Source organism: Abramis brama, assembly GCF_963993115.1.
Source record: "Abramis brama genome assembly, chromosome: 3".
NCBI lineage: Eukaryota > Metazoa > Chordata > Actinopteri > Cypriniformes > Leuciscidae > Abramis > Abramis brama.
Window position 1 is genome coordinate 59,854,307 of NC_139965.1, and position 15,488 is coordinate 59,869,794.

The window sequence follows — 15,488 nt, forward strand, 5'->3', positions numbered from 1 at the left end:
TCTCCCAATCATATATTATAGTCAAGTGAGGCAAGAATACATTGATTGAAAGCCCAATGTCAAATAATCAGATATTTTGTTCTCAAACAAACGGCCTACATTGCCAGTCAGCAACAGTCAAAATGGCATTTTAGAGGCTGTTTAATAATCTTATTTTTAGTGCTGTTGCATATGCATATATAACATTTCAGTATTGGTTCCCATGAGCATAAATTTGAAACTGATCCAAGATGCATATAATCTTTTTTTGTCTGATGAAGGTGAATGTATCTTTGAAACAAAAAAAGTTATCTGTCTACAGAAAAAAGTGCTCTACTTATGACACCCTATGCATTAATACCAGTAAATGAGGTTAAGTCATAACTGTGCATGTCACAGTTTATCCAGCTTTTTTATATTTAATCTAAAATGTATATAAATAAGATCAAAACATTATTGAACAAAACAAAATAAGAAAATAGGGTAACACTTTATTTTACAGTGTCCTTGTTACATATGTTACATGTACTTACCATAAGAGTAAATGATGCATTATTACATGCAATTAACCCTAACCCTATAGTAAGTACATGTTGTTAATTATTATTACTCAGTACTTAAATGTATAATTACACTGTAACAATGACACCTTAAAGTAAAAGTGTAACCGAAAACAGTCCTCTCTCTCTTCAGGGGTTCGCTTTAACTCGGTTTATGCCTGCTAAATGTTACATCGGATATTTATTTTTATGCAATTATGCACCGGTTATTGCATTTCAAATGCCATGAGATTCTATAATACACTTGCATTTCTAATGTAATATTTGGTGAAGCGCTGAAAAACTAATTGCATTATGCTGTTATCTAGAGAGTGTCATATGGGGAAATGGATAATTAGGCAAGCCATTGTATGCATATGAGTTTCTTCGCCTCTATCCCTTTAAGAAGAACGAGGAGAGCATGAGTGGGGGAGGGGAACAGGTTGGGGTGGAACAGTCCTGTAATGAGCATATTGTACAGACACTCAGCATCATATGGCTTCAGACCATCATGGATACACACCTTTAAAATATGCACATGAACATGGAGGAGAGGACCAAAGAGCAGGACTAAACTGATTTTTGACGCTTTTATCCAGTCTTCCAGGAAAGAAGCTTCACCTCTACACCGCAGAAGGGAAAAAGAGAGCGAGAGCGAGCAGCATTTGGGAAGATTCTGTGGCAGATTGATCTTATTTAACACATAAGCGAGGAAATGCTGTCGAAAACATGATCTAGAGGGAAGGCCGTAACAGCATCCGTGCTTCGAGTCTTCAGATGCTCTCTCGTATTCCTGTATTTCTGAGAGCGGTGTGTTTGGGGGCCGTGTAATGTCTGATTGAGTGTATCAATGCTGATGCTGCTGTGTGGATCTTTTCGGCTGTGGAAAATAACTAGGCCTTGTTTGCCTGCTGATCTCCACGATCGAGGCTGTGTGTCTCAGCCTGTTGGGAACGAGCGGAGAAGAAGGGAGAAGCTCGCCATCTGCTTTCCCGTTAGCATGCACAATAAAGACGTCCATTACCAAAGGCCGTGCACAAACCGGCAGGAGCTATAACGTTAGGATGGTATAGCCTAAAATCTGTTTTTTAACCCCTTTAAAAACGCATGAACTGCTTTTTTTCCGATGCACACTAAATCTACTTGAGGAATATTGGTGCAACACTTCCTGCCTGGTTCATCTAAGTCTTCCTTTTTTCTTTTCTTTTTTCGTGCATCTTTCCACAAGATTTGGCTAAACCTGTTTCATGCATGTCCACTGGAGGCAGGTTTGACTTTGATGATGGGGGGTCGTACTGTGGAGGGTGGGAACAGGGCAAGGCTCACGGTCGAGGGGTTTGCACGGGCCCACAGGGACAGGGGGAATACGCCGGAGCCTGGAGCCATGGGTTCGAAGTTCTTGGAGTTTACACTTGGCCCAGTGGGAACAGTTACAGAGGAACCTGGGCTCAGGGAAAGAGGCATGGCATTGGCGTGGAGAGCAAAGGGAGGTGGGAGTATAAGGGCGAATGGACACAAGGGTTCAAGGGAAGGTATGGGAAGTTGGAAAGCACTAGTGGTTCCCGATACGAAGGCACCTGGAGCAATGGATTACAAGATGGATATGGATCGGAGACCTACTCGGATGGAGGTGAGAATCCAATGGCATCCTCTATACTAACCATATACAGTATCGGTGCATACAAATAAATAGGCTTATACACTATGATTCCTATAAGTTGATCTGAAAGGCTGTGCTTCCAATCACATTCATTTGATAGTTAAATTATTTCTAGCAGTGCTGATTTGTGGAAACCAACCATATATCGATGCATACAAATAAATTAATTTCGGCTTTGGAAAAAAAACTAGGCATTTTATCATTCAAACGTTCAAAAAACAGCTGAAAACTCATCTCTTCTTTTCTTTAATAATGCCCTTGTCTGGCTTAAGCAATATCTGAAACTTTGTATTTTGAGCAATTCTTGCGTTGTTTGCCTCTTCATGATGAATCGTTTGCTGTATTCCTCATTTGTAAGTCGCTTTGGATAAAGGCGTCTGCTAAATGACAAAAAAAGAGAAAGGGTTATACACTATGATTCCTATAAGTTGATCTGAAAGGCTGTGCTTCCAATCACATTCATTTGATAGTTCAATTAGGCAGATGCCTGAAGCAAAACCAGTGGAAAACCACTTATCTTTGCAAGTGCATAAGCAAATACAATTTTTTTCTCTTCTACTCTATATCTTTTCAAAAATATATACATAAACTGCGTTAGACTAAACTGGGAAGGGTCACAGCACTTATATATTGTTGTCCTATTGTTAGTTTAACTGCTATTGCTCTCCTCATTTGTAAGTCACTTTGAATAAAAGCATCTGTTCAATGATTAAATGTAAATGTAATTATATGATCTGTGAGTTGATAATAAACATCTACAAAGTCAGAGGAGAAAACAGCAGTTCAGTATTAGTCAAGTATGAGTTATAATATGACGGCTTTGGTAATTAATATTCTACAGCATGCTTAAATAACATGCTTTAAAGGATAACATTTCACCATATGAACTGTAATTTACAGCACACACGCCTCTGTACAGTATATTACCATGGAAACCGACCGACAGCAGGTCATTGTGTCACTAGAGACTATTTTCTGTGCTCGCTGATTGGCTGTTTCACATTCTTGTGTAATCACTCCTGGCGTGCTACGGAGATCAATGCGGAAAATAGTGGGATACTGTGATTTGGGCATGAATCATGTCGTTTAAACACGCGGAAACATAAATAAACATAATGTTTGCATCACACGACAGGCGTCCTCTTTATTTTGAAAGATCGGGTTAGACTACCATCCGAAGCTGAATGCGATCGATGCTGTCCTTAACCGTGTCACTCGTTAAACGATCAGGACTCATAGGCTGTCGGACTTATGAAACAACAGCGAGATAACGCGCGCCAAACACTTCAGCACCCTGGACAGTTCCTGTCGCTCAGAATCTATTAACTGTCGCTGTAAGAGCACACACACACTTCACATTCGTTCGAAAACGGAATCTCACCTTTTCTCGAACGTTCTAAATAATCGTGAACGGTTAAAGCGTTCATTACTTCAATGAGCTCGTTGATTCTGCCTTAAATTATTACATTGTTTAAATTAATAATTTTTTAGCTAACTGTGATTTTGTATATTTACATTTCTGAGACAGTTACCTCTGATAACAGATAACGCTAAATTGTAATGTGGACTCATGCATTGTCTGTAAAGCTGCTTTGAAACGGTGTGTATTGTGAAAAGCGCTATAGCCTACAAATAAATGTGAATTGAATTAACATAATTCACTTCTTATATTACACCGATCAATAGAAATGTGTATTAAGGAGTGTGAGTAATTGCAAATGTTAATTAGTTGCTATGGCGATTTTAAGATACTAACTACTGTTATGTAAAATAAAAATTCGCCCTGTTTTGTTTGTGAACGCACATTTCATTTCCATTTTAAACAGAAAATGATATAAAATTAATTTTTTTTACTTGTTTATTTATGAAGGTTATTTGTTATTTATATTATTTTAAAAGGTTAACAGTGAACTCTGGATCCTTTTTGTTGATGCAACGAGGTTAAAGTGAAAAATATCCCATGATTTACTCACCATCAAGCCATAGGTGTATATGACTTTCTTCTTTCAGCCAAACACAATCAGAGTTATATTAAAAAATATATTGGGACTTCCAAGCTTATGGATGCACTTTTTTTGGGCTTTAAAATCTAAGCTACCATTCACTCTCATTATAAAGCTAGGAAGAGCCAGGATATTCAGGAGAGCCACCCCTGATTTTAGACAGCTGAATGTTTATCATGAAGTCCTGAATCTATGTATATTTGCAACATTGTAAACATGATTGCGTGTTAGATCAAACTGTCATTGCACACAGTGACCTCATGAATCAGGAAGATTTTTGCAGTGCAAATAAGTGTTTAGGAAAATAAGTCATTTAGTGTTTTTGAGATGAAAAGGGGCTTTTACCCAGATTTTACAAGTGAATCAGGAAGATCACTTTCAAAAAATTGCCCCTTGTGACTGGTTTTGTGGTCCAGGGTCACAAATGGACAACTTTAAAGGTGATTTTCTCAATGTTTCGATTTTTTTTGCACCCTCAGATTCTCTGCCAAATATTGTCCTATCCTAACAAACCATACATCAATGGTTGGCATTATTTATTCAGCTTTCAGATGATGTATAAATCTCAATAGACCCATGTGACTGGTTTTCTGGTCCAGGGTCACATATGTCCTTTGCTCTCTGTTGCTTTCGCAGGCTATGTGCATTTGCAATGTTTTAAAACTTGATTGCATGTTAAATCAAATGAGCTATTTACCATTGCACACAATGACCACATGAATCAGGAGGATTTTGCAGTGCAAATAAGTCTTTAGGACAGCAGTGGTGTTGTTGTCATTTTAGTGTTTTTGCGGATGAAAAGGGGCTTGTACAAGTGATATGAGTAATGATATGATCTTTGCTCTCTGTTGCTTTCGCAGGCACGTACCAGGGCCAGTGGTTGAGCGGGATGCGTCACGGTTATGGAGTGAGACAGAGTGTGCCTTATGGCATGGCAGCCATCATCTTCTCCCCGATGTGCACCTCCATAAACTCCCTACGATCCGATCACAGCGAAGGAGCCCCAACTCCTGAAGATGGCTCCGGTGTCAGTGGCGTATCTGGCAGTCCGGTGGGGCGAAGTGGCTTCGTACTCTGTGCTCACAGTGAAGCCGACAGGCATAGGAAGAGGAAAGGCCGATTTCGACAGTCTATACTCAGTGGTTTAAAGTTGCGAAGGTCCGAGTCCAAAAGCTCTCTGGCGAGCCAGTTAAGCAAGCAGAGCTCGTTCTGTAGCGAGGCCGGTATGAGCACCGTCAGCTCCGCCGCCTCAGATATTAACTCCAACATCAGTTTAGGTGAAGCAGAGGCAGGGGGAAGCGTAGATGCCACTGTCACCGAAACATACGCTGGCGAGTGGAGGAATGACATGCGATCGGGTTGGGGTGTAAGTCATCGCTCGGATGGGCTTCACTATGAAGGTGAGTGGTTTGGGAACAAGCGGCACGGATATGGATGCACCACCTTTCCTGATGGAACAAAGGAAGAGGGGAAATACAAGCAGAATGTTCTGGTGAGTGGCAAGCGGAAAAACCTTATACCGCTCCGGACCAGCAAAATCCGTGAAAAGGTGGATCGTGCCGTGGAAGCGTCCGAGAAAGCTGCGGATATAGCCAAGCAGAAGGCAGAGATCGCATTGTCCAGGTAAGAGTCTCTGACAAAGAGTCTCTAAAATTTGTGATGATCCAGAACGAGTTACTGAGATGATCATTTGAGCAACTGTATAAATCCCAGTCCGAGCTTGCTTATGGTTATAATGGTAAAACTTTACAATAAGGTTCATTAGTTAACATGAACTAAGAATGAACAATACTTCTACAGTATTTATTAGTCTTTGTTAATATTAAAGGTGCTCTAAGCGATGTCACACGTTTTTTAGGCAGAAACATTTTTTGTCACGTACAACAAACAACTCCTCACTATCCGCTAGCTGCCTGTCCCCTGAACACACTGTAAAGAAACGCGGTCTCTGTAGACAGTCCAGGCTCCACAAACGGCAACAAAAACAAACTGGCCCAACCTGGAACATGAAACATAACAAACAGTGTTCCAGCCAATAACCGACAAGAATGATTTGGGGGTGGGGGTTAGTGCACGTGCACATGAAGGGGGGTGTGGGGAGTGGAGGAGAGAGACGCATGAAGAGGGAAGTTAGCTAGAGGAGAGATGTCCTAGACAATGACAACGACTAACGTTGGAATTATATTCTTGAGAATTTTGATGTGGCTGACACACGACCAAAGAGATGACGTTCCAATGAACAAATAGTGTCCTGAATTTACATCGGAAAAGCCTTCGAAAGGTGGCGAGAAGGGAGGGGGGGGAGGGGGAGGGGACGGGATGAGGAGGAGGGAGGGTCGTGCTAGCCTCCGTTTTGTTTGACAATACTTCAAACGTCCAACATCGCTTAAAGCACCTTTAATTTCAACATTTACTAGTACGTTATGAAAATCAAATGTTGTATTTGTTAACATTAGTTAATGCACTGTGGACTAACATGAACATATTAACTAACATTAACAAAGATTAATAAAATTAATAAATTAATAAATACTGTAACAAATGTTTTGTTCATTGTTAGTTCATGTTAATTAATACCAAGCGGCAACTTGCCGGTTTCTCTCTTGAATCCAACACGGAAGTGACTTAAGCTGCAATTCATCAACTGGCCACCAGAGACAGCCTCAATCCCATAGACCCCCATGTTAAAATACCCAACTTTACAGCAGAAGAAAAAATGTGTTTACAGTCTGGTCCAAAAAGTGGTTTTGGTCTATATAGGTAATTTTGCCCTTCATGACAACTGTGAGGGGGTGATTGTTTTTATAAATCATCTGTTTAAATTATATTAAGCCTTAAAGTCCTGCATAATTAAGGGCGTGGCCACTTGAGTGACAGGTGGTTTGCCGTTGATGTCACTTCTAGCCGTTTGTCTGCTGTCAGTTAGCATCACGTCACCTCAGCTAATCCGCCTCTTTGCCCATTTTCGTTTATCCGGGAGTCACGCGCAGCCAAGATGGCGACGGCCGGTTCAAAAATGCTCTTCAGACCACTACGTCCATTTTTTTTTTTTTACAGTCTATGGTTAATACATTAACTAATGTTAACTAATGAACCTTATTGTAAAGTGTTACCGTTAAATCTACCTTGGAGGAATGGATGTTCCAAAGTGGAGCATCAAATTGAAATCAAATGCTATTGATCCAGACTTTCTTGCTCTGTTTGCAGGATGAGCCACGCCCGAGGAAAGGCCGAGGCTGGAGAGGGAGTCGCACTGAGAGCCCTGGAGGAGTGTCGACTGGCCCGGGCTATAGCCAAAGAACTGTCCCCCTCTTTCCATCACTATGGGAACGGTCAGTCAAAAAAATCAATAAAAAAAATCAATAAATAAGAAATCCATTCTGTAACATACGGTACTGCCACATACAGTACAAGCCATCATTGAGCACTGCATCTGTAATGCACATAAGAATGTGACGCTTACTATATTACATGTATTTATATTCAGGGCCTAAACTCTTTCCCCACCAGCGTTTTTGAAAAAAAGTTCCCAGCCATCATTTTCACAACAGTTTCATGGCCCCCTGAATATTTTGTTGTATGAATATCTGAACATGCAATATATCAAAAGAAAGAACAGATACTCTGCTTTTAAACAAAAAAACTGTTTGTTTTTTACATTATATAACATGCATTATTTTTTAACAACACTTGAATGTGGGTAAATTTCATGAAAAATCAACATTTTGAGCAAAGAGCTGATAAAATCGTGTTTTTGTCAAAAACTACGTCTGGATGGGATTCAGAACGATGATCAAAACATAGATGGAGTCGATCGAGTCCATCAACATCCCAAAGCTTCACAGTCCTAAAGCTCGTCCTGGGTCGACATTTCATTCAGTAATATTAAGCATTTTTGATTTATATGCTGTTTAATGTTAATGATCAGGTTATCTTACATATGCATCTATTTACATATGCTATCACTTGTTTCTGCTTTTTCTTCACGTCTTTGATCTGGAGATTCTGTACTCTTTCAGAAGATGTGTAATAGCACCCCCCCCCCCCCCCCCCCCCCATATATAACAGTGAAAACACGTAAAGCCACAAAATTAAGTCAGTGGCAGGGAAAAAGTTCAACAAATACGAGTAAAAATCGGTGTTGGCGAGAATATGAAACGGTGTCAATCACCAGTTGGCCAGTAACATTTTTATGAATTCTAGCACTGCATTGTTGTGAGAACATGAATGTGAACAAACATGAATGACGCCTGGGAAAGGGAGCTCAATTCATTATTCGTGAGCTGTGTGGGAAGTTTAAATATCCGAAGCGCACCCCCAGAAAGCCGTGTCTCAGACAGTGCGCAAATACTAAACTGAGCTCTCTTTCATTCCTTCCTGCACTTAAACGGACAAATTAACACAAATTTTCTCTGCGAGAAAACAAAAAAATCTCTGCGATTAGTCGGTTGTGTGTTAAATGAACATAAACAGTAAAAAAAGAAAACGCATGTGTATCATTATATTGGATGTGTGCATTCGGTCTTAAAGTGACAGCAGCCTAATATTCCTGTCGCTGTCTGTGTTTTTAATGTTAAAAATCACTCACTGCTCTTGACTGAACTTTTGTAACTTCAGTAAGGATTAATCTATGTTTAATTCATACAGTGAAGACTATGCAGTACCATTTTACATTTGATTAGCCTACTTTATTCAATTTCTGTACCTGAAAACCACTGTTAAACCTACCTGGAAAGCACTGTTTATTTCATCTGTATCAATGTATTTATTTATGCTATTGCTTATAATTTGATTACTTGTTCAAAATTCTGAGGGCAATCTAACTTTGCCAAAACACCTCTGTTGATCGAGATATTATATTAGAATGCGTTACTTAATTTGACCATGTCCTATATTTCCGTTTACTAGGACTGGAGTGCCAGAGACCGAGGCATCAGGACCGGAAAGACAAAGACCTGGAGGGGGTCTCCACTGGGACAGACAGTCTTGAGCTCTGCACACCAGACACAACACCCCCGGCCCAAACGCCTGACCTGAGCCCGGTTCTGAGTAGCCCCTCATCCCCCCCCTGCAGTCCACCTACTCATCGCACAAGGAACGCTTGTTTCATGCGGCAAAGTGCTGTGGACGAACAAGGAGGGGCAGAGATTCAGGTTCTAGTTGAAGGTAGAGGCATGGACACCATGAGAGCTGGGGCCAACAACTGGACTGCTGAGATGTATCCTCACAGAAGAGGGAGCAAAGGAGAAAGCAGTCGCTCCACAACGCCATCCCTTCTGGAAGAGGAGATCGGTCACATAAATGGACATGAGAACTCCTCAGCTCATCACCCATGGGAGAACGGCTCCTCAAATCACAAGCCCATTGAGCATATGGCCCCTGAGAAGGTCTGGGATCAAATGTCCTCCGGTCAAAAGCCCTGGAAGAAGCATGTTTCCTTAAATCAAAAGTCCAAGGAACATACAATTTCCAGGAAACAAGAACGGGAGCATAAACCATCCAATCACAAGTCTGTTGATTGCGACTCTTCCAAGTTCAAACCACAGGAGCACATTTATTCCAATCACAAGTCCGCGGGTCATAATTTATCCAATCACAAGACCAATGAGCATGCTTCCTCCAATCACAAACCAAAGGAGTTTATTTCTGCACACGAAAAACCACACGTTTCTTACCATTATAACCCCCAAGAGCATGTTTCCTCCTATCACAAACAACACGAGCATGTCCACTCCAACCACAAGCCAAGAAAGTCCTTTACTAATCATACGATTGGTGAGTCTAGCTTGAATGCCTACCAGCTGTCAGATCGTGAAGCCAACAACTCCACTCTGGAATGGACTGTTGAAAACAATTCCAAGTGGATCTCTTCCCATTCACATCTGCAGGAGAAAGAAGGGGAAAATGATTATCGGGTTGACATGAGGTTCCAGCCCCTAGACTCCGTTTCCCAACAGAACTTTGGCTCTGGCACGAAATGCTCGGGTCCCCAAGGGCACAATTTGCAGAGACTACGTCAACGAAACCACGAAGGCAAAGAGTGGGGTCTTGCAGCCAGGGAAGGTTCGATGGACTCTGTGCAGATGCTCGACACCTTGAATGTTGGGGTTGACGTGGAGGAATGGCCTTTGCACAGGGACATTACTCTTTCACCCCCTTTAACGTCTTCTCCAGAACCACTGGACCAAGAACTAGAGCATCTGAACCTGATAAAGGCAAACTCAGTAAGTAAACAGACCTCTGGGAACGAAAAGTGACGATGTTCTGTATACCTTGTACTGTATACCAGTGGTCCAACGTTATCTCACGACCAATTCGTACGAAGTCGTACGATTGATTAAAAGGTGACTAATTCGTACGATTTGTCTAAACCCATGTGATGGGTAGGCTTAGGGACGGGGTCAGGGGTAGGTAATTCGTACGAATTCATACGAATTAGCCACCTCGTAAAATTCGTGAAATCGGGTTGGGTGGTCTCAAACTCATCTCCTGGAGGGCCACTGTCCTGCAGATTTTTGCTCCAACCCTAATTTAACACACCTGAACCAGCTAATCAAGGTCTTCAGGATAACTAGAAACTTGAGGAAGGTGAGTTGGAGCTGGTCAGAGCTTCAGGAGCTGAATTTAAGACCACAGCCTCTGTTGCTCTTCGCGTGTTGGTCAAAAATGACCGGATTTTTCAATGAAATGAATATACTATATTTTAGTTCGATAATGTTTTTTTATTTCATATTTTGTATTTTTAGGGGATTTTATGGAACTAAATTATATTTATACTGTATTTAAAATCCATTTATTTACTTTCTGAGCATAGACCTGAAAGTTACATTTCCAACTTAAACTGTCGTAAATCTTGAACGCTGTAGAGCACAGACTTAAGTTTGATCTCTTTTCAAAGACGACATTTGGCAGATTATTGCTGAAGTGAAAAAAGTTTTAAAAAATGAAATTGAACAAAGTTACAGGATTGTACGTTTATTGTTATTAAAAATGCACAAAAATAATATTTTAAATTTTTATATGAAATATATATTTTCAAAAACATGTTTTATTGCAAGAAAATCAAAGCCATAAATCTAAACAAGTTGTGTTCCAAATTTGAGCTTGATATCTCAAAAAATGAGCTTTCAGTAAGATTTTGTTTGGCCACAGTACCAAAAGTTTTCACTAGATGAAATTCTTCTCCTATTCATTTCCAATGCCACCATTTAACCTTTTCAAATGATGTCCTTTTTTTTTTTATGTTCACACAGCAAGTGCCAAAACCTTTACCAAGTTTACCATTCCGATCAAGTAAAATAATAATAATAAAAAAATAAAAAACGTTAAAAAAGATTTGTACAAAAATGAACGAAAAGCACCAGAGGGTTCAGGAGCACATAACATTTAGGTTCTGGTAGTAAAAATCACATTAATTTTCCACATAGACCTTTCAAGACAGACATACCTTGAGCTCTGAGGTGTTTAAGTGATGATATATGCTTCCGTAGAAGCCATAATACAAATGTGACTTAACTTTATTTTTCAAACAATTGTGTTTAGTAGCTCAGTTTCTGGTGCAGAACTACACTACCCATAATTAAGAAGAGAGCTCCACCAATCAGAGTCCAGCTTAGAAATGCAGTCACTCCACATAAACTCAGAAGTTACCGCTCACTCCCATAAAGCACTATCAATGACACAATTTAATCAGTCTGACTATCAAGCTAGGAGTTGAATATTTAACAATAATATTGTATTTTTGTGTATAGCCTATTAACTGTCAGTGTCCCAGATTTTATCATATCATTTTAAAGCTTAAACACTCAAAATTCATCCTGTGAAAACCTTTAATGCCTTTTAGTGGGCAAATTTTTTGTGATGTCCACTTTAAATTTGGAATACAAAATAATTTTTTTTCATTATTTCTGAATATATTATTGTGGATTATTATTATTCTATTTATTCTATTTGCAGTGTAACATGCATCTAACATGGATCTATGCTTCCAAACATTTTAGAAACTGATCTTTTGAAATGCTACATTTAGTGGTACAAGGAATAAATAAATAAAATTTAATGGTTTAAATTAGTGCTGAGCAACGATTAATCGTGATTAATCGCATGCAAAATAAAAGTTTGTGTTTACATAATACATGTGTGTGTACTGTGTCTGTTATTTTGGATGCGATTAATCGTGATTAATCGTTGCCTGGCACTAGTTTAAATACGTTTAAGTTTAATAAATAAAATAAAATGATACTTTTTAATGGTTTAAACATGTTTAAGCTGTTGATGTGATTAAAAGCCTTTGAATGTGCAATACCATATTTCTAATGGCAACATTTTACTCTCTCTCTCTACAGGGCTCCAGCTCTATCCTGGTGGTCTTGGTGATATTACTCAACATTGGTGTAGCCATTTTGTTCATTCATTTCTTTATTTAATCAAATGGCCTATAGAATGTCAATAACAGCATTGATCAAGAGTAAGATATGCACACAATGCACACTTTAGCACCACTTCTTAATATAAGGAACCCAAAAATTACAGTAGTAAATGTCTGTGTAAGTTGGGCAAGTCCATGTAAATTGTAAACTTCTTTTATGGTTCGATTTATTATATAATTCCATTATAATCCATTAGTTAACTTTGCTTACTTTTTTCCTCCAATCATTCACAATAAAGGTCCATTTACAATATTCTGTAGAACTGAAGTATTACGCACATTTAGGTTTTTAATATACGGCTCGTCTGATATGTTTTACCACAGTTACAAAAGGTTATTTCACTCTTTTTTTTTTTCAAATGCACATCAGGCCCGAGACATTTTTGAGTAGCGCGATTATGAAGATTAAAGACGGTCTTGTGGTTTTATGTACTATGATATAGTTGATGTAAGGTGCAGTTCACACTAATATATAACCACTCTCCCACTGTATTCCAGGGTACAGCCCTAAATGATCGCTGCACACACTCATTGCATCGTCCATATAAAACAACTCTCTCATCTACACACCCAGATTTGACACACACATGTAGTCTGTGGTAACAGCTATCTTCAAGGGCTTCATCATTCTCATTCAACTCACACACTTTTAATCAGACAAGCCTGCAGAATACTTTCCACACTCACAACAACAATCACTGAATTTCAGCACAATCCAGTCGTGTAGTTTGTTTCGATGCACCAAAAACACATTCACCATTGACACGATGCTATGCTAAAGCAACTTCTGTGTTTTCTCGTACACCACACGATGTCACATCTGCTATATGACATAAAAGTACAACAGAGGTGCAGCAGTGGTTGAGTAATCCGGCTAATACTCGATAAAGTTTGAGACTGTTTTCAATATATTATTCTATACTACTGAACATATTTTAACAAGTTTGCAAGATATCATTGATATGCTGAGTGCCTTTTTTAATTGAGAAACCATCCCAGCGAGCAGGTTATGTACAGGTGACCGCTCATACAGAGGTCACGTGACACGGTTTGTCTCTATCCCACCCAACCTTTGAACAAATCAAGTTGGCTTAAGAACTGAGCCTAAGCCTGTGGAGATTTTTACAGCATGTTTGTTAGCCTGTTCTCTTCTGCTGTTACTCTGTGTGATTTTCTGCCTGTCTCTCTGTCCAGCAACTTAGATAACAATTGGGACTGAAAGCAGTGTAAAAATACCAGCTTATGTTTCTCAGTGGGACCTGACTGACATTATCTAAATTAATGAATGATAAACTGCTATTGTATATTTTATACTACTCATCCAGTGATATCATGTTGTGAGATCATTGCATGCCTAAGCATGCCCTTTCTTACGCAATGATTTATGAGATTGTTTCCAAGTTATGTGGAAAATTAATAAAATGTTTGAGGTTATGTTGTGGCTTGTGGTTTTCGAAGAAAACGTGCATGCAAAAAACAAAAACAATGAGCAGGTTAATACCGATCCCACCAAAAAGACATTATATGAGAAGACGAGCTACTTGTGAGTTACCTATATGAAAATTTTATCACCTAAGTTAAAGTCCCCTTGCATCAATAATTTTATCCCTTAAAACTCATCTTTGATCATCAAAATTACATATTTAAAAATAAATACGAAGAAAAAATAATTTCTTCATGCTTTAAATTAGCTTGAATGTAACTCTACACCCTTGCTTCATTTAGTATACGCGGGCTCATGAATATGCAAATTAGCCCCGCCTCCACTCACTCACAGCAGCTCAGATGACCTGATCCACTCGCTCAGCTTTACTGTAGTAAATGCTACACAGTGACAATATTGGTTTAACCCTTGTGCATCGTTTAAATTTACAACCTTTCGTTATGTTTGTGGCTGAAAACAGCCACTACTTTAAACTGCTGTAAAAATGTATCAGATAAATATTTGTTTCAAATTTTTTTGCATAAATCTATTAATCAGCCTCAGTCCTGCTCAAAAATACTAAATGTTTAAAAAAAATTCAGGATTTTAACTCTTTAATTGCCAAATTCGTAAATGATGTCACTGATTTGGGAAAAAAAAACACACAAAATGACTAATTTTCAATATAAAATGTGATTGTGGACTGGATTTTTTTTTACCTTTTATCACAGTCTTGGACATGTCAAAGATTAGAAACAACATTAGTTTTGATGCATTGTTAGTTTTTGTGCAGCATCAGATTTTAACTTTTTCTCCCTCATTTACTGTTTGTGGCTGTTTTTGCCCCATTGACTTCCATTATAACCACATTTTTTGATTGCAAAGCCATGACACCATATAATCATGCATTTTTGATTGTTGGTGGTTTTCCCTGTTGGGAAGAGGTAAAATTTGTAATTTTTACTGTTGATAACCAGGTGGAACCATTAACCCTTTAGATAGGCCTGTGCAAAAAAAAAGCTTAGTTTCTGGCTTTTACATGGAGTGTATATGGAGTATAATAGCATAATAAAGTGTGTGTGTGTGTGTGTGTGTATGTGTGTGTGTGTGTGTGTGTGTGTACTCACCTTGATGCGTCTGAGAAAATCAAAATATGCACCTCAGCTCTCAGAACTACATGGAGTAAACAAAAACAAAGTAAGTGTATTTATGCATCTGCTGCCTTTTGATGGTGAGAAATGCAGACTAAACAAATACAAAGCAAGTGGATTTAAACACTTGCATGCAAGCCTGCTGGTCATTTGATGGTGAGAAGAGCAGCAAGCAACATGAGAAAGGGCTTGACTTGTAGTGAAGTTTCAGAGATGATTATGCAGCCTGACCCCTCCAGCGAGCTGCACGATGTATCGTCTTCTCCCTCTGACACCACAGACTCAGGAGAGTCAGATCCTGATTT

At 39.1% G+C, this 15,488-nt stretch overlaps 1 protein-coding gene across 1 annotated transcript; it reads left to right on the forward strand.

Annotated features, from left to right (window-relative positions):
* The first annotated feature begins 981 nt into the window (after window positions 1–981).
* Window positions 982–14,043, forward strand: jph3a (junctophilin 3a). Its single transcript, XM_084108606.1, has 5 exons — window positions 982–2,148; window positions 5,042–5,804; window positions 7,389–7,513; window positions 9,090–10,405; window positions 12,527–14,043. The coding sequence occupies exons 1-5, from the start codon at window positions 1,770–1,772 to the stop codon at window positions 12,605–12,607; spliced, it is 2,664 nt and encodes an 887-aa protein (XP_083964732.1). The 5' UTR covers window positions 982–1,769; the 3' UTR covers window positions 12,608–14,043.
* Window positions 14,044–15,488: the final 1,445 nt, after the last annotated feature.